This window comes from Petromyzon marinus, chromosome 73 (genome assembly GCF_048934315.1).
Source record: "Petromyzon marinus isolate PM22_M1 ecotype Great Lakes invasive population chromosome 73, UKy_Petmar_22M1.pri1.0, whole genome shotgun sequence".
Lineage (NCBI taxonomy): Eukaryota > Metazoa > Chordata > Hyperoartia > Petromyzontiformes > Petromyzontidae > Petromyzon > Petromyzon marinus.
The window spans coordinates 8,318,894-8,338,658 of NC_133739.1; the positions used below are offsets into that span (position 1 = coordinate 8,318,894).

Here is a 19,765-nt window from a genome sequence, read left to right on the forward strand (position 1 = left end):
GGTGGTTGTTGTGGTGGTGGTGGTGGTAGTTGTTGTTGTTGTTTACCGAGGTAGAGCCTCGCTCTCTCTCGTAGGGATGTCAATTGAGTAGCAGCGAGCATGGAAGCGATGTCCAGGTTGAAACTTCACAGCGCGGGGCCTAACCACGCGGGGCCTTGCCTCCTGCCATCGCCTGATCGCGTTTGCTTCAATTATCTCGCTTAAGTTTAATTTGTCTTCATGCGGCTCGCCACTTTGTCACTTTGTTTTACTTTTAAAAATTCACGCGGTTTGTATTTCATTTTTTTTACCAGGCCAAGCCCGCTTGAGCTGCTGTACCGCTTTTTGTTTTCAGAAGCGACCTGCCCACAACACAACACAAGGTGAGGCTCCTCAACAGCGTGGCGGTGTTCACTCTAGACACGTGGCGGTGTTCACTCTGGACGCGTGGCGGTGTTCACTCTGGACGCGTGGCGGTGTTCACTCTAGACGCGTGGCGGTGTTCACTCTAGACGCGTGGCGGTGTTCACTCTAGACGCGTGGCGGTGTTCACTCTGGACGCGTGGCGGTGTTCACTCTAGACGCGTGGCGGTGTTCACTCTAGACGCGTGGCGGTGTTCACTCTAGACGCGTGGCGGTGTTCACTCTGGATGCGTGGCGGTGTTCACTCTGGACGCGTGGTGGTGTTCACTCTACTTGGTGGAGTGAGGAAGCATTAATTCTGTCCAGGTAAAGGTGGCCAGGCGTGGGTCTGGACACACCACCACCTGTGAACCGTGCCAGTGCGTGACAGTGGTGGAGCCAGTGGGGGTGGGGTAGGCACGTGCCCCCCCAACGATCCGATCGAAATCCCTAATTTCGATAGGATCATTGGGGCTTATTAGTAACTAGCTTCACTACCCGGCTTCGCCCGGGACTTGGATTCTTGTCTTGGATAAATTTCATATCCCTTATAATCCACTGAAAAACCCTTAAAAATGTTGATGCTTGCGAGAAAGAAAAAAGGCGAAACAAATCAAGTTACCTAAATCGGATGTTTTCACTCAAGGAAATTTTACCTTAATCCACTACTACGCAAGGTCGATTTTGGCCACTCGGGAAGGGAATAATGACGTGGCGAGCTGAAAATATTCGCGTTCACTTAGAAATTCCAAACGGCATAAGCTGTGAAAATTTCACGACGCCAGAGCTCAGCGTTGGAGAGGTTTTGCTGCTTCACACAAACAAACAGATGTAATGTTCTGCTTCATATTTAAGATAGCAGTTCTACCCGTTCTTCGCACGGAGGATATGTATTGAAACTCCGAGAAACCAATGGCTTCATCGGCCAGGAGCGAAGCGCCACCTAAAATCTCCCGGCATGCTGTTAACAGCCCTATCTGTGCTGCCAAATACATCTTTCCCTGGATGTTCTTCCCTGTGTATGTATCTCTGCTACCTTGTACCTCGTATCTGTTCACTCTGTCTATGCTGGTTTGTTCAACCCGGAGGATGAACACGAAATTTAGCAGTCTTCTGAAATTCGTGGTCTACCAGGAAAGTGTCTAACTGTGTTGTTGTCCTACTGGTTTTGCATCACGTAATTTTTCTTAGGTTTGTTGAGTTCTCGTCTCTCATCTTGTTGTATTTGCCTCCGTGCAGTTTAACGCTCTCTATGTGTTGCGTTGATGTCACCCTATGTGCTCCCTCGCTATTTGTTTTTTACACCTGATGATGATCGCTTGTGTTGCGTTCGAAACGTCGTGATTTATTTTAATATAATTTTATTATATTTCTACATACGTGACTTTACCGAAAAAAACACTGAGTAATTTATGCGGTCACGAAAGCTTCAATTCTATATTCATTGCAGAGCGCTTAACTCAGGTGTGTTGCGGGTTGACGCCACAATCTTCATGGTCATACAAAATACAAATGTCTATTTTTATACTTGTTTCATTGTGCACGGTATGGAACCTACCCACATGCCAAATTTCAAGTGTGTAGTATGTCGGGAAGTATGCTAAACATTTCTAACAGACACACACACACACGTATCCACACATTTCCATTTTATATATAGGCTAGCTTTACTACCCGGCTTTGCCCGGGACTTTGATTCTTGTCTTGGATTAAAACACGGTCTTCGCGGAGTGTTGGGTGGGGGGGTATGCGTGACGTCAGCAGGCACACTGCGTAACGATGCCGCATAGGGTGACATCTCAGATATGATGGCTATTTTAATACTTTGTGCATTGTGTCCAGTCTGGAAGCTACCCACGTGCCAAATTTCCAGTTTGTGTTGCATGTCGGGAAGTATGCTGAACATTTCAAACAGACACACATTCACAAATTTCCCTTTTATAATTATAGATGAATCAGCATTTTGCAACCCCCACTGCCACCGCGTGACATATTATTACGTGCCAGGGACTCTATGAGAGGACAACAGTCCGTGTTCATAATTGGCAATAAGTAACGGCAAAGCTGTTACAAGCGACTCACAGAATTGTGCGCAGTTGCGTATACAGTACACGACTTCCCTGAAGGCAAACACCTTCAGCGAGCGCGATGCCTTTCACACGCGTCGAATTAAAAGCATAGGACAAGTCCTTACTTAGTAACAACTCCTGACGAACAACTCCTTACTTAATAACAACTCCTCACTAACGCCTTACTTACTAGCAACTCCTTACTTTCTAACAACTCCTTACTAACAACTCATTAATTACTAACAACTCCTTACTTACTAACAACTCCTTACTAACAACTCCTTACTTACTAACAACTCCTTACTAACAACTCCTTATTTACTAAAAACTCCTGACTAACAACTCCTTACTTACTAACAACTCCTGACTAACAACTCCTTACTTCCTAATAACTCCTTACCAACAACTCCTTACTAACAACTCCTTACTTGCTAATATCTCCTTACTAACAACTCCTTACTTACTAACAACTCCTATCATTTTTCATTGCTGAAAGGGGCTACCCCCCCCCTACCTGAATATCCTGACTCTACCTCTGAGTGTGTGAAAGGTTCAAGTTTGTATTTGCAGTAAAGTCTATTAACTCCATTGGGCACGGAGGTTATATCAAAACAGTAGTTTATTTTTGTTTTCATCTGCAACTCTTTGTAAGAATGTAGTCAGGAAGTTATCACAGCACACGTGCAGCTGAAGTCGGAACTGTTCATCCCAGCATTCAAGGACATCTGTGCCTGGCTTTCACACCTCTACGTTGCGATTGAACATTAATTTATGCATTTCTGCTTAACACAAATAGTATTATTTTCAACACCCTTTGCTACGTCAGCTGAATTTAGCTTTCATAAATATTCCTTTTGAAGCAAGACATTCAAAATCATGTGCTCGGAGTTTTGGGTTAACGTTTATTTTGAAGATACGAGGGCTTCCAGGCACGTTTATGACCATTTGCCCTCTCATTGTGTGCCATAACAGCCCGTGTGATGAATTTGGGACACGTTTTCACTATATCATGAATATATGAATAAGTATAGACGTGTAAGTCACGTGTGACTGTATAAATGGATTCCTCTGTGCATCGATACTGACGTGTAGATGGTGTGGATATTCTTTTTGTCTGTCTGCAGCTGTCGCTTCCTCTGCAGAATTGGTCTGATGGAGCAAAGGCACTCGGCGCAGCTCGGTGCAAAAAGGCATCAATGCGACCGGTGTGCATACAGCACGGATAGTACTGCACATTTCACGTGGCACCAGAGAACCCACACGGGAGAGAAACCCTTCAAGTGCAATGTGTGTGGGAAGGCGTTTGCACAGTCACCAAATCTTTATGTACACCAGAGAACACACACGGGAGAGAAACCCTTCAAGTGCAGTGTGTGTGGGAAGGCGTTTGCACTGTCACCACATCTTCATGTACACCAGAGAACACACACGGGAGAGAAACCCTTCAAGTGCAGTGTGTGTGGGAAGGCGTTTTCACAGTCACCAAGTCTTCATGTACACCAGAGAACACACACGGGAGAGAAACCCTTCAAGTGCAGTGTGTGTGGGAAGGCGTTTGCACGTTCACAAAATCTTCATGGACACCAGAGAACACACACGGGAGAGAAACCCTTCAAGTGCAGTGTGTGTGGGAAGGCGTTTTCACATTCATCACATCTTCATGTACACCAGAGAACACACACGGGAGAGAAACCCTTCAAGTGCAGTGTGTGTGGGAAGGCGTTTTCACAGTCACCAAGTCTTCATGCACACCAGAGAACACACACGGGAGAGAAACCCTTCAAGTGCAGTGTGTGTGGGAAGGCGTTTTCACAGTCACAAAATCTTCATCTACACCAGAGAGCACACACGGGTGAGAAACCCTTCAAGTGCAGTATGTGTGGGAAGGCGTTTTCACAGTCACCAAGTCTTCAAGTACACCTGAGAACACACACGGGAGAGAAACCCTTCAAGTGCAGTGTGTGTGGGAAGGCGTTTTCAAAGTCACCACATCTTCATGTACACCAGAGAACACACACGGGAGAGAAACCCTTCAAGTGCAGTGTGTGTGGGAAGGCGTTTTCACATTCACCACATCTTAATGTACACCAGAGAACACACACAGGAGAGAAACCCTTCAAGTGCAGTGTGTGTGGGAAGGCGTTTGCACAGTCATCACATCTTAATGTACACAAGAGAACACAGGAGCATCAGAAGATCCACAAGGAGTGGAGTCTGAAATCCGCTTGTGAAAGTCAAAGTGCCGCAATGAGCCCATCCCTCATGAAACAAGAACTGGAAGAAAATCCCAGCTTGGACACTTTTAAAGGTATCGAGGTGAAATTTGAAGAGGTGAAATGTGAAGAAGTGATGGTGAAGAGCGAAGAGGTGAGGGTAAAATGTGAAGATGAAGATTCAACTCCAAAATCGGACCTTCACATCGATGGAGGCAACGTAAAGCAGGAGGAGAATTCTGACTGCGAGGCAGAGCGAGGCAACTCCCAGCAGTTTGTGGAAGTGGAGGTGTGGGTGGACTTCCTCCGAGACAATACAAAGTCAAATGGAGACCCGGTAGATGTGTAAGCTTGAGACGATGTCGCTCCAATAGATGCACCTTTGTCACAGGCCTTTAATGACAAGAATGTGAAGTTGAACACTCAATTCCTAGGTTCAACCTGCAGGGTCAGAGCGGCCAGTCTTTGTGAACCTGTGGGTTGCGTAGATCTCTAACCATGAGCGAGAGCCAATAAGCTCCCAAGCAATCACAAGGTTCTAATAATTCCATTTATATGGTGCTTGCTTAATCGCCTCTGGCAATTCGGAGTGTTGTGTTATATCTCGTCTCAAACACTCGAAGAGCATCCCCAAGTAGCAGCTGCCCCTGTGTGGTACAAAGTGGTGGCCCTGCACCGGCCTGCATGTGGACAAGAACCTGTCAGTAGGGGGCGATGGTTGATGTGGCATCTCAGTTGTGGAGTTTGTAGGTAATGTTTAGAATTTGATAAATTTTGACCCAGACGCCAGCATGCAATGGTCTACCCGTTTTTGAATGGCGCAATAGTATGTTGTACATACACTGTTAAGCGTATTTTTTAAAAAAAATAGCTTCTTGTTAGTACGATGTAACCTGATGCAGTATATTTCACTGCAGTAATTCAATTTTGTTAATATGCCTGTCAATAATTTAGAATTGATACTTGTCTGATTGTGTGCGTACATGTAACATTGTCTATAAGGGTCAAGCATTGAAAAGTGATGTTAGGACAAAGTGTGTGTTTTGGAAGTAACCTGTACAGATAACTCAGGAGAGACTCATTGTTCTTGTGATACAGGTCAAAGGATATTTTTTGTGTTTTCAGGAAGCATCTCCCTCTGGAGCAACTCATTGTCTTTAAAATAGGGAGCACACTCGGATCATTAATCAGTTACAAGGCATACCACTCAAAGGTTACACGTAGAGGAGATACATTCTCTACAACACAAATTATAATTTTGTATTACGTGTTGACGTAAATTTTGTCGAACTAGGACATGAAATGCTCCTTGCTGATTAACGTCTGGATGTTCACAACCAAGGGCTTGAAGCAAGCCTGACTGCCTGCGGTGCCTCTCATTTACGGCCTTGGGCCAGGAAAGTCACGGAAGAAATTGCACACGAACGATGCCTCCACGCAAGCACCCGGTGCTCCGTTTTGAAGTTTGACAATTAAACAACTTTGAATTGTGTTATGTTTTGAATTAGATAATTGTATTTCTTCATTAAAAGCTTATTCATTGAAAACGATAATTCGTGTGAATTTTCTCTCGTCGTAAAGTAGATGGCCTTGCCTGGGGTTCGGTTCGATGCGGACTTTCACCTGGTTGGGATCGCGGGATCGAGATGAGGCGACACAGAGCTGCTGGCCGTGCGAGAAGACCGCCGTCTGCAGATCGATTCCAACGCGATCGAACGTCTGTCCCTGTGCCTCCGTCGTTCATGCAGGGGGCGCGTAGAGGTCTGCAGCGCCCCCTGCATGAAAACGACGGAACGTGCAGCGTTAGTCACGTGAAGTTGTGCGTAAGCGCCATAACAGGGCGCTGTCAGCTGACCTGCCGCTACGTTCACGGGTCAGCAGGGGGCAGCCGAGAGAGAGCGCGAGGTGCGTAGGGGTCGACCAAAGTAAACCCCTGCCCCCCCCCCCCCCCCCCCCGTGACCGGAGACTCACACCCCTGACCCCCCACCCATCCCTAAGGCCCCTTAAGATAAGACCTTCCAGAAGGTTCTGGGAGGGGGGGGGGGTGGGGAGGTCAGGAGTGTAGGGGTGACCCCGACCTGGGGATAAAAGGCCGGCCCTCTGGACGGGCCGAGGCAGTGTTCACCAACTCAAGCCTGAAGACATCCGAAGACCTGAAGACTGAACCAGCACCCGGGAACCCTCAACCGAGGCTCTTGCTAGAGCTGGGTTGTAGTGGACCAGAGGTGGCTCGGACACCCTGGGACCCTCCCCGAGCTCTAGCCAGAGCCGGGTTGTAGCGGACCAGAGGTGAGCTCCCGTACCCAGGCTGGGACGGGTCGTCCAGTCTTCCCTTAACGCCGGGCCAAGGGATCCCGTGGGTAGCAGAGCCCGGATTGTGCAGGCTGCGGTAGAAGGGAGGCTGTCGCTCCCGGAGGCTATCGGGTGGAAGGGGCCGTACCCCTGTCGTGTTACGGTAGTGTGTAGAGCCGGGTTCGAAAGAGTTGTAATAATAAACGCGTTGCCTCAACCAGACGTCTCCGTGTGATTAGTTAAGGACACAACACTTGTATAACAGAGAATAGCCAGTGGGTTTTCAAAGTACCTTCGTCTTACAGAAATCAATTTCGCGGGAGCCCACCGCATTAAAACGATGCTCAGCTGAACAGGGCGAGCCACGTTGGGGGGTAAGGGGGGGGGTCACCTTATCTTTGTCACGTGCCGTAGCTCACGTGACTTCTGCCGCGACAATGTCTGGATGTTTTCGCCTGAGGACGACCGCTGGTGTTGCGATCGAAACGTCGCGATTTATTTTTTTCGTTTATTTCTACCTGCGTGAATTTACCGAAAGAACCAAAGGATATGAAAGACGTCTTGTCTGCTGAGCTTGTTCATATCCGTGTACATCGATGTCCCACATTGCTTACACGGACACACCACACAAAATGAATAAATAGAAACTAGGACGACCTAATTCCGGGGATGGGCAAAGATTGAGGAATCTCTTTCAATGGAGCGAGTTAAGTTTGTGCTCGATTCAACATCTCTCTGTCCGTCTGTGTCTCTGTTCCACTCTGTGTCTCTCTCTCTCGCTGACTGTGTCTCTGTCGTCTCTGTATCTTTCATTCTGTCTCCCTTTTGTCTGTGTCTGTCCACCTCTCTCTCTCTTGTCAGTCTCTGTGTGTGTCTCTATCAGCGTCTTTCCCACCGTATTCAACCACCACCAGTAGCAACATGCGCCCGTTCAATATTCACGGGCCCACGACTGCACGCGACTCAAACTTGCTCCGAGTCTCTGTGTGTACGTTGAACTTCTTTCGCACCGTACGTAGCCAACCATGCTAATCTGTGGGTCTCTCTGCGTGTGAGTCTCTGTGTGTACGTTGAACTTCTTTCGCACCGTACGTAGCTAACCATGATAATCTGTGGGTCTCTCTGTGTGTGAGTCTCTGTGTGTATCTGTAACTTATTTCGCACCGTACGTAGCCAACCATGCTAATCTGTGGGTCTCTCTGTGTTGGAGTCTCTGTGTGTATCTGGAACTTCTATCGCACCGTACGTAGCCAAACCTGCACAGGAGGAGCGGCTGGTATCTGTGGAGCTGTGGGCTGGGTACCATCTGTCGGCGGGAGCGAAAGACGATGAAGCTCCCAAGCATTTCACTACGTTACCAACATCATATTTGCACGCATAAGTCGCTTGCCTAATTGTGTGTTTCGTATCGAATCTCATCTCAAACAATCGAAGGACGCCTCCCCCTAAGTGGCAGCTGCCCCTGTGTGGCACAAGGTGGCCCTGCACCGGCCTGCACGTGGACATGAGTCTGTCGGTAGGGGGCGATCATTGACGCGCCGTCTCCGTTGTGTAGTTTCTGGATAATGTTTGGAATTGCCACAATTTTGACCGTGACACCGACATGCAATGACCTGTGCGTCGTGAATGACACAACGCTATGTTTTTACATCTGCCGTGAAGCAGACTGCGCATATTGTGGTGAATGTTGCTGGGGTAGCCAGGTGTGCCTGTCGGATTTGAACCTTGAACCTCTGCAATAAATAGAGAATGCGCTACCATATTGTTGGTTCTTTCGGTAAATTCACATAGATAGAAAATAACAAAAAAATTGGAAAATAATAAATTGATGAAAAGATGCCATTTGTCGACTGACTGAGATGACTGTGCCCACCACAGTGTACACACACACACAGTGTACACACACACAGTGTACACACACACACAGTGTACACACACACAGTATGTACGTACACACACAGTATGTACGTACACACACACAGTTTGTACGTACACACACACAGTATACAAACACACACAGTGTACAAACACACACACAGTGTACACACACACACAGTGTACACACACACAGTGTACACACACACAGTGTACATACACACACTGTACAAACACAGTGTACACACACAGTGTGTCCATACACAGTGTACACACACACAATGTACACACACAGTGTACACACAGTGTAAACACACAGTGTACACACAGTGTACACAAACACACACAGTGTATACACACAGTATACACACACAGTGTACACAAACACACAGTGTACACACACACATAGTGTGCACACTCACACAGTGTACACACACACACAGTGTACACACACACACAGTGTACACACACCCAAGGGGTCTCTGTTCAAGGGAGGGAGCAATGGAAAATGAATGTAAATCAACTTAAACTCCAACACCTCTCTGTGACGTCACCACTTAGCATTACCTTAACAGCGTGAAACGACAGGGGGAGGTGTACCTCTTTAGTGACGTCATGTCACCAAGGTGTTCACCCCACCCCGACCAAGGCGCCCTTGAACGTGACGTCACCTCTGCCTGGGTCGCCGTTTACTGTTCATGTAGAATCCATATATGGGCATGGCCACGCACAGTGACTGGCGGTTCATTAACATAATCTATTCACGTACGGAGGCGCTCATTGTGGGAGGGGAGTGTTATCGTTCTCCACAAGTGACGTCATGTCACCTCTTGCTGACGCGTGACATCTCGAGATAACAGGAAGCTGCTGCTCCGCCCGTGCACTGAAATCCGAGGTGAGAAATTCTCATCGCGGTTGTGGTGGTGGTTGTTGTGGTGGTTGTTGTTGTGGTGGTGGTTGTGGTTGTTGTTTACCGAGGTAGAGCCTCGCTCTCTCTCGTAGCGATGTCAATTGAGTAGCAGCGAGCATGGAAGCGATGTCCAGGTTGCAACTTTACAGCGCGGGGCCTAGCCACGTGGGGCCTTGCCTCCTGCCCTCGCCTGATCGCGTTTGCTTCAATTATCTCGCTTAAGTTTAATTTGTCTTCAGGCGGCTCGCCGCTTTGTCACTTTGTTTTACTTTTAAATATTCACAAGGTTTTTATTTATTTTTATTTTTTACACCAGGCCAAGCCCGCTTGAGCTGCTGTACCGCTTTTAGTTTTCAGAAGCGACCTGCCCACAACACAACACAAGGTGAGGCTCCTCAACAGCGTGGCGGTGTTCACTCTGGACGCGTGGCGGTGTTCACTCTGGACGCGTGGCGGTGTTCACTCTGGACGCGTGGCGGTGTTCACTCTGGACACGTGGCGGTGTTCACTCTAAACGTGTGGCGGTGTTCACTCTGGACACGTGGCGGTGTTCACTCTGGACGCGTGGCGGTGTTCACTCTGGACGCGTGGCGGTGTTCACTCTAGACGCGTGGCGGTGTTCACTCTACTTGGTGGAGTGAGGAAGCATGAATTCTGAGCAGGTGAAGGTGGCCAGGCGTTGGTCTGGACACACCACCACCTGTGAACCGTGCCAGTGCGTGACAGTGGTGGAGCCAGTGGGGGTGGGGTAGGCACGTGCCCCCCAACGATCCGATCGAAATCTCTAATTTCGATAGGATCATTGGGGCTTATTAGTGACTAGCTTCACTACCCGGCTTCGCCCGGGACTTGGATTCTTGTCTTGGATAAATTTCATATCCCTTATATTTCACTGAAAAACCCTTTAAAATGTTGATGCTTGCGAGAAAGAAAAAAGGCGAAACAAATCAAGTTACCTAAATCGGATGTTTTCACTCAAGGAAATTTAACCTTAATCCACTTCTACGCAAGGTCGATTTTGGCCACTCGGGAAGGGAATAATGACGTGGTGAGCTGAAAATAGTCGCGTTCACTTAGAAATTCCAAACGGCATAAGCTGTGAAAATTTTCACGACGCCAGAAGTCAGCGTTGGAGAGGTTTTGCTGCTTCACACAAACAAACAGATGTAATGTTCCGCTTCATATTTAAGATAGCAGTTCTACCCGTTCTTCGCACGGAGGATATGTATTGAAACTCCGAGAAACCAATGGCTTCATCGGCCAGGAGCGAAGCGCCACCTAAAATCTCCCGGCACGCTGTTAACAGCCCTATCTGTGCTGCCAAATACATCTTTCCCTGGATGTTCTTCCCTGTGTATGTATCTCTGCTACCATGTACCTCGTATCTGTTCACTCTGTCTATGCTTGTTTGTTCAACCCGGAGGATGAACACGAAATTTAGCAGTCTTCTGAAATTCGTGGCAAGTGTCTGTGTTGTTGTTCTACTGGTTTTGCATCACGTATTTTTCTTAGGTTTGTTGAGTTCTCGTCTCTCATCTTCTTGTTGTATTTGCCTCCGTGCAGTTTAACGCTCTCTATGTGTTGCGTTGATGTCACTCTGTGCTCCCTCGCTATTTGTTTTTTACACCTGATGATGATCGCTTGTGTTGCGTTTGAAACGTCGTGATTTATTTTTATATAATTTTATTATATTTCTACATACGGGACTTTACCGAAAAAAACAATGAGTAATTTACGCAGTCACGAAAGCTTCAATTCTATATTCATTGCAGAGCGCTTAACTCAGGTGTGTTGCGTGTTGACGCCACAAACTTCATGGTCATACAAAATACAAAAGTCTATTTTTATACTTTTTTCATTGTGCACGGTATGGAACCTCTACCCACATGCCAAATTTCTAGTTTGTGTTGCATGTTGGCAAGTATACTGAACATTTCAAACAGACACACATTCACAAATTTCCCTTTTATAAATATAGATCAATCAGCATTGTGCGACCCCCCCCCCACTGCCACCGCGTGGCATATTATTACGTGCCAGGGACTCTGAGAGGACAACAGTCCATGTTCATAATTGGCAATAAGTAACGGCAAAGCAGTTACAAGCGACTCTTAGAATTGTGCCCAGTTGCGTATACAGTACACGACTTCCCTGAAGGCAAACACCTTCAGCGAGCACGATGCCTTTCACACGCGTCAAATTAAAAGCATAGGACAACTCCTTACTTAGTAACAACTCCTGACTAACAACTCCTTATTTACTAACAACTCCTGACTAACAAATCCTTGCTTACTAACAACTCCTGACTAACAACTCCTTACTTCCTAACGACTCCTATCATTTTTCATTGCTGAAAGGGGCTACCCCCCCCTACCTGAATATCCTGGCTCTACCTCTGAGTGTGTGAAAGGGTCAAGTTTGTATTTGCAGTAAAGTCTATTAACTCTATTGGGCACGGAGGTTATATTAAAATAGTAGTTTATTTTTGTTTTCATCTGCAACTCTTTGTAAGAATGTAGTCAGGAAGTTATCACAGCACACGTGCAGCTGAAGTTGGAACTGTTCATCCCAGCATTCAAGGACATCTGTGCCTGGCTTTCACACCTCTACGTTGCGATTGAACATTAATTTATGCATTTCTGCATAACACAAATAGTATTATTTTCAACACCCTTTGCTACATCAGTTGAATTTAGCTTTCAGAAATATTCCTTTTGAAGCCAGACAGCCGAAATTGTGTGCTCGGAGTTTTGGGTTAACATTCATTTTGAAGATACGAGGACTTCCAGGCACGTTTATGACCATTTGCCCTCTCATTGTGTGCCATAACAGCCCGTGTGATGAATTTGGGACACGTTTTCACTATATCATGAATATATGAATAAGTATAGACGTGTAAGTCATGTGTGACTGTATAATGCATTCCTCTGTGCATCGATACTGACGTGTTTTGTGTGGATATTCTTTTTTTCTGTCTGCAGCTGTCGCTTCCTCTGCAGAATTGGTCTGATGGAGCAAAGGCACTCGGCGCAGCTCGGTGCAAAAAGGCATCAATGCGACCGGTGTGCATATAGCACGGATAGTACTGCACATTTCACGTGGCACCAGAGAACCCACACGGGAGAGAAACCCTTCAAGTGCAATGTGTGTGGGAAGGCGTTTGCACAGTCACCAAATCTTCATGTACACCAGAGAACACACACGGGAGAGAAACCCTTCAAGTGCAGTGTGTGTGGGAAGGCGTTTTCACATTCACCACATCTTCATGTACACCAGAGAACACACACGGGAGAGAAACCCTTCAAGTGCAGTGTGTGTGGGAAGGCGTTTTCACAGTCACCAAGTCTTCATGCACACCAGAGAACACACACGGGAGAGAAACCCTTCAAGTGCAGTGTGTGTGGGAAGGCGTTTGCCCAGTCACCACATCTTCTTGTACACCAGAGAACACACACGGGAGAGAAACCCTTCCAGTGCAGTGTGTGTGGTAAGGCGTTTTCACAGTCACCAAGTCTTCATGCACACCAGAGAACACACACGGGAGAGAAACCCTTCAAGTGCAGTGTGTGTGGGAAGGCGTTTTCACAGTCATCACATCTTAATGTACACAAGAGAACACACGAGCATCAGAAGATCCACAAGGAGTGGAGTCTGAAATCAGCTTGTGAAAGTCAAAGTGCCGGAATGAGCCCATCCCTCATGAAACAAGAACCGGAAGAAAATCCCAGCTTGGACACTTTTAAAGGTATAGAGGTGAAATATGAAGAGGTGAAGGTGAAATGTGAAGAAGTGATGGTGAAGAGCGAAGAAGCGAAGGTAAAATGTGAAAATGAATATTCAACTCCAAAATCGGACCTTCACATCGATGGAGGCAACGTGAAGCAGGAGGAGAATTCTGACTGCGAGGCAGAGCGAGGCAACTCCCATCAGTTTGTGGAAGTGGAGGTGTGGGTGGACTTCCGAGACAATACAAAGTCAAATGGAGACCTGGTAGATATGTAAGCTTGAGACGATGTCGCTCCAATAGATGCACCTTTGTCACAGGCCTTTAATGACAAGAATGTGAAGTTGAACACTCAATTCCTAGGTTCAACCTGCAGGGTTAGAGCGGCCAGTCTTTGTGGACCTGTGGGTTGCGTAGATCTCTAACCATGAGCAAGAGCCAATAAGCTTCCAAGCAATCACAAGGTTCTAATAATTCAATTTATATGGTGCTTGCTTAATCGCCTCTGGCAATTCGGAGTGTTGTGTTATATCTAGTCTCAAACACTCGAAGAGCACCGCCAAGTAGCAGCTGCCCCTGTGTGGTACAAAGTGGTGGCCCTGCACCGGCCTGCATGTGGACAAGAACCTGTCAGTAGGGGGCGATGGTTGATGTGGCATCTCAGTTGTGGAGTTTGTAGGTAACGTTTAGAATTTGATAAATTTTGACCCAGACGCCAGCATGCAATGGCCTACTCGTTTTTGAATGGCGCAATAGTATGTTGTACATACACTGTTAAGCGTATTTGTAAAAAAATAGCTTGTTAGTACGATATAACCTGATGCAGTATATTTCACTGCAGCAATTCAATTTTGTTAATATGCCTGTCAATAATTGAGAATTGTTGTATATGAGCCTTTTCCAAAATTGATATTAACAATAATATTTGCCGTTATATATCATATTTTTTTTAAACAAACGAAAAAAATTAATCAATAAAACCCGTAAGCCAGGCACACGAAAAACCAGATGTCAATCATAAACAGGCCATTAATAAATAAAGAAATAATAAAACTCTCGAGGCGAGGATGTTAGTGCTATCTGCGAAGATCTCCAGATGAACAAGAGTTTGATGTGCCCTAAGGGAGGTCACGCAGAGGGAGCCCTCCGCAAGCCAGAAACGAGGACGCCCACGGGTTAAACCATTTATATTTTTTTCCTTTGTCATTAAAACAACGGTTAAAATTAAAAATGCAATAACAAGAATAAGCTAAAGTTAGCGGTCCTCGCGCTCACTCCAATTAATACCAGGCCACCAGATACATCAGTGAATTATTATCCAATGATTAATTCGCTATCAAATGATTTTCACCTTTAATACTTTTACTGTTAAAACAAAGCTTGGAGACAAAACACAGAGTCACATCAAAGGTTTTCGAGAAGGAATGAGACAACGGGCAAACTTGCGAAAGAGTTTAAACAATATCCCAAGCAACCCCGACCACCTTTGTCTCTCGCAGCGCGGAGAAGCAGGAACCACACGTTATCACAAGGGGCCATCTGGAGCTAGCCAGACGGGTTAATGATAAAACACACAACAGCCAGCGAACACGTTTTTCAGTTAAAGAAGTGGCTACACATCAGTCACACATAAAATTTATAATAACGTGTTCACCTTACACGACATTCCATTATAGAACCTTACAGAACCAAGGGATATAGATTCCAACAATCAAGAAACGGACCTCTTAAACTCAGGATGAAAATTATTTTTCTTTTTAATAATTCCATCGTAACAATGCGAACCTCGGTAAACCGAGAGGGGTGTCGGGAGGACGTAGTTACAAACACGAGTCTTGGCGAACATGGGACCAAATGGTATTTGAGAAATATAAAGTCGAAAGTGTAAAGAGATAGGTACTCCCGACCACCTTTGTCTCTCCCGCAGAGCGCGAGAGAGGAATTTCACGCCAGGGCAAACAGATCGTTATCGCAAGAGCCATCTGTACACACACACGAACTCACACACACAGACCACGCCACCCCCCCCCCCCCTTCACTGCAAAGAGATGAGAATGTCTTTGAATATAACGGTCAGCGCATTTTCAAAAAGTTAAGTCAGTCAAGACAGATCAGCGATTCAAGACGTCCACAAGACGAGCAGTCGCATGGAGCGGCTGGCTCCGAGCCTCGCTGAGTAGCGAGGATCGCTGAGTCGCGATGTATCAACGAGATTGAGTCATACAGCAGTGGAGAGAAACTGCTGTCAGCGAACCAGCGCGGGCGCGTTCGCGCACTTCAACAGAGAGAGCACGTGCGACTCAACTCACTCAACAGAAGAAAACGCTTGGCCAGCCGCCAACAAAGTATCAGCGAATCAGCGCTGAGAGCGCTCGAGCATCTCCACAGAGGAAGCACGTGCAACGTGGCTCAACCAGCAGCGGAAAAGCACGAGCAGCCGCCAACAACTTCAGCAAACCAGTGACCAAGCGCGTGCGACTTGAATCATACAGCAGTGGAGGAAACCTGCTGTCAGAGAGCCGCCAACAACCTCAACAAAGAGAGCGCCTGCGACTCGGCTCACTCAGCAGAATAAAAACTTGACCTGTCGCCCGCGAGCGCAGCGTCGGATACTACAGCAGCGGAAAGAGCGCGGCCAGCAACGCCAAGCAAGAGCGTGCAGCAGCTCAGCCAGCAGTGGAGAGAAACTGCTGTCAGCGAACCAGCACGGGCGCGTTCGCGCATCTTCAAGGAGAGGGAGCGCGCGCCACCAGCGTGCCATCAGCACCAGCATCAGCACCAGCGCGCGCCACCAGCGTGCCATCAGCACCAGCATCAGCACCAGCGCGTGCCAACAGCGTGCCACCAGCGTGCCACCAGCATGCTACAGCGCGCAACTTCGCGTCACCAGCGCTGAGAGGGCAGCGGCCCCGCACTCAACACCCATCGGCGCGACGACGGCGAGCGTCGTGCTGACTCATCCAGCCAGCGGTGGACAGAAACTGTGACGAGCCGTTCGTATTCAACCCCTCCCCCACACTCTCCCCCTCACTCTCCCCACCGCGCCGCAACACACAGGAAACACATTTTGGACACCAGAGATGCTAACCTCGGCGTCTGCTTTACGCAAAGAATTGAACCAGTGATAAAGAAGACGCACGATACGCATATCGGGATAATCAAGAAGGGTTGCCACTCCAAGGTGGTGCATTAAAAATCAATTAATTGCATAATAACCAATCGTCCTACTGTTAACAACGTGATAAGAATTGACTTGAAGGTCTATGAATGGATGTGGTACTGTGTGGGCGATGTTTAAATACGAATTTACATTATAAGGTTAAGGTTTTGATAGAATAGTTTGCATGTATTAATCTCGTCCTCAACAACCGATCGATTGCGTTACGCGTCGGGAATTAACCACAGGTGCCGTTATCAAAGTGAAACGACGCAATCGTGATGGTATCATGTTAACGCTGTGTTGAAATTCCAAGATCGAGAGTTTTCATATTATTCAAAAATTAAAGTTAGCTAGAAAATTAAATGTATTAAAGCGTAAAGGTTGTGTGTGATTCTTCCTGAAATTCTGCATAATATTTTTCTGCGTATGAGATCTGAATCCTGGGGACCTATCATAAGCACACTCTCACCACACATAATCCATAACACACATAATTCATAATGTTCAATCGAGAGTAATCGTATCCTTATCGATGATACGGAATTAAATAGCAGAGTCGAATCGAATCTCTCTCATTCATGCTCACAAGACCTACAGAACTGTATACGATCAATTGCGTTATTCCAATTCATAACACAATCCTCGTCACCAAGGCTCGACCTGCATTATCATAACCACGCCCACTCGCATAAATTAATACAATTATATCTCGAATCAGCATAATTTATGCACATAATTACATCAATTAACATAATTTGGGATAAATTATGCAAATTTCAAATTTCATTTAATTTTTATTATTTTCATCAATTTTCATAACACCTATATGTACAACAGAATGAATACTTGTCTGTGTGTGTACATGTAACATTTTGTCTATAAGGGTCAAACATTGAATAAGTGATGTTAGGACAAAGTGTGTTTTGGAAGTAACCTGTACAGATAACTCAGGTGAGATTCATTGCTCTTGTGATACAGGTCAAAGGGTATTTTTGTGTTTTCAGGAAGCATCTCCATCTGGAGCAACTCATTGTCTTTGAAATAGGGAGCACACTCGGATCATTAATCAGTTACAAGGCATACCACTCAAAAGTTACACATAGAGGAGATACATTCTCTACAACACGAATTGTAATTTTGTGTTACGTGTTGACGTAGATTTTGTCGAATTAGGACGTGAAATGCTCCTTGCTGATTAAGGTCTGGATGTTCACAACCCAGGGCTTGAAGCAAGCCTGACTGCCTGCGGTGCCCCTCACAACCATTTACGGCCTTGGGCCAGGAAAGTCGCGGAAAAAATACACACGAACGACGCCTCCACGCAAGCACCCGATGCTCCGTTTTGAAGTTTGAAAATGAAACTTTGAATTGTGTTATGTTTTGAATTAGATAATTGTATTTCTTCATTAAAAGCTTATTCATTGAGTAAGTAGATGGCCTTGCCGGGGGTTTGGTTCGATGCGGACTTTCACCTGGTTGGGATCGCGGGATCGAGACTAGGCTGAGCTTGTTCATATCCGTGTACATCAATGTCCCACATTGCTTACACGGACACACCACACACAATGAAATTAATAGAAACTAGAACGACTTAATTCCGGGGATGGGCAAAGATTGAGGAATCTCATTCAATGGAGCGAGTTAAGTTTGTGTTCGATTCAACATCTCTCTGTCCGTCTGTGTCTCTGTTCCCCTCTGTGTCTCTCTCTCGCTCGCTGACTGTCTCTGTCGTCTCTGTATCTTTGTTTCTGTCTTCCTCTTGTCTGTGTCTGTCCACCTCTCTCCTGCCAGTCTCTGTGTGTGTCTCTATCGCACCGTACGTAGCCGACCATGCTAATCTGTGGGTCTCTCTGTGTGTGAGTCTCTGTGTGTATCTGGAACTTCTCTCGCACCGTACGTAGCCAACCATGCTAATCTGTGGGTCTCTCTGTGTGTGAGTCTCTGTGTGTGTATCTGGAACTTCTTTCGCACCGTACGTAGCCGAACCTGCACAGGAGGAGCGGCTGGTATCTGTGGAGCTGTGGGCTGGGCACCATCTGTCGGCGGGAGCGAGAGACGATGAAGCTCCCAAGCATTTCACTACGTTACCAACATCATATTTGCACTCATAAGTTGCTTGCCTAATTGTGTGTTTCGTATCGAATCTCATCTCAAACAATCGAAGGACTCCTGTTGTATATTTAGGTGTTATGAAAATTGATGAAAATAATGAAAATTAAATGAAATTTGAAATTTGCATAATTTATCCGAGATTATGTTAATTGGTGTAATTATGCGCATAAATTATACTGATTCGAGAGATAATCGCATTAATTTATGCGAGTGGGCGTGGTTATGATAATGCAAGTCGTTATGGATTATCAGGTCGAGCCTCGGTGACGAGGATTGTGTTATGAATTGGAATAACGCAATTAATCGTATGCAGTGACGCAGGCGTTGTGAGCGTGAATGAGAGAGAGTCGATTCGACTCTGCTCTTTAATTCCGTATTATCGATAAGGATACGATTACTCTCGATTGAACATTACGGATTATGTGTGTTATGGATTATGTGTGGTGATAGTGTGCTTATGATAGGTCCCCAGGATTCAGATCTCATACGCAGAACAATATTATGCAGAATTTCAGGAAGAATCACACACAACCCTTCTGCTTTAATCAATTTTATTTTCTAGCTAACTTTAATTTTTGGATAATATGAAAACTCAATCTCGGGATTTTGGAATTTCAACACAGCGTGAACATGATACCATCACGATTACGTTGTTTCACCTCGATAGCGGCACCTGTGGTTAATTCCCGACGCGTAACGCAATCAATCGGTTGTTGAGAGAGAGATTAAAACATGCGAACTATTCTATCAAACCTTAACTTTATAATATGCAAACTCGTATGCTTGAATTGTTACACAACACGGCACTTGGGCTTTGATTCGTATCCAATCCTTAATACATCCTGATATGCGAAGTTATTATGCTTGAAATCGTCAGCACAGTACCACGTTGATGTTCGTTCATTGATTCATAACGATTATGAATTTAAAGCGTTCGACTGAAATACTTCGAATTGCCTTATCAACACCACTCGATGGCCACAATGCTTCGTTACTTGAATTGTCACACAACACAGCATTCGGTCATT

At 46.1% G+C, this 19,765-nt stretch overlaps 1 protein-coding gene across 1 annotated transcript; it reads left to right on the forward strand.

Annotated features, from left to right (window-relative positions):
* The first annotated feature begins 17 nt into the window (after nucleotides 1–17).
* On the forward strand, nucleotides 18–14,523 carry LOC116958164 (uncharacterized). Its single transcript, XM_076055896.1, has 6 exons — nucleotides 18–116; nucleotides 294–362; nucleotides 3,575–5,009; nucleotides 9,675–9,726; nucleotides 10,099–10,126; nucleotides 12,723–14,523. The coding sequence occupies exons 1-6, from the start codon at nucleotides 100–102 to the stop codon at nucleotides 13,741–13,743; spliced, it is 2,622 nt and encodes an 873-aa protein (XP_075912011.1). The 5' UTR covers nucleotides 18–99; the 3' UTR covers nucleotides 13,744–14,523.
* Nucleotides 14,524–19,765: the final 5,242 nt, after the last annotated feature.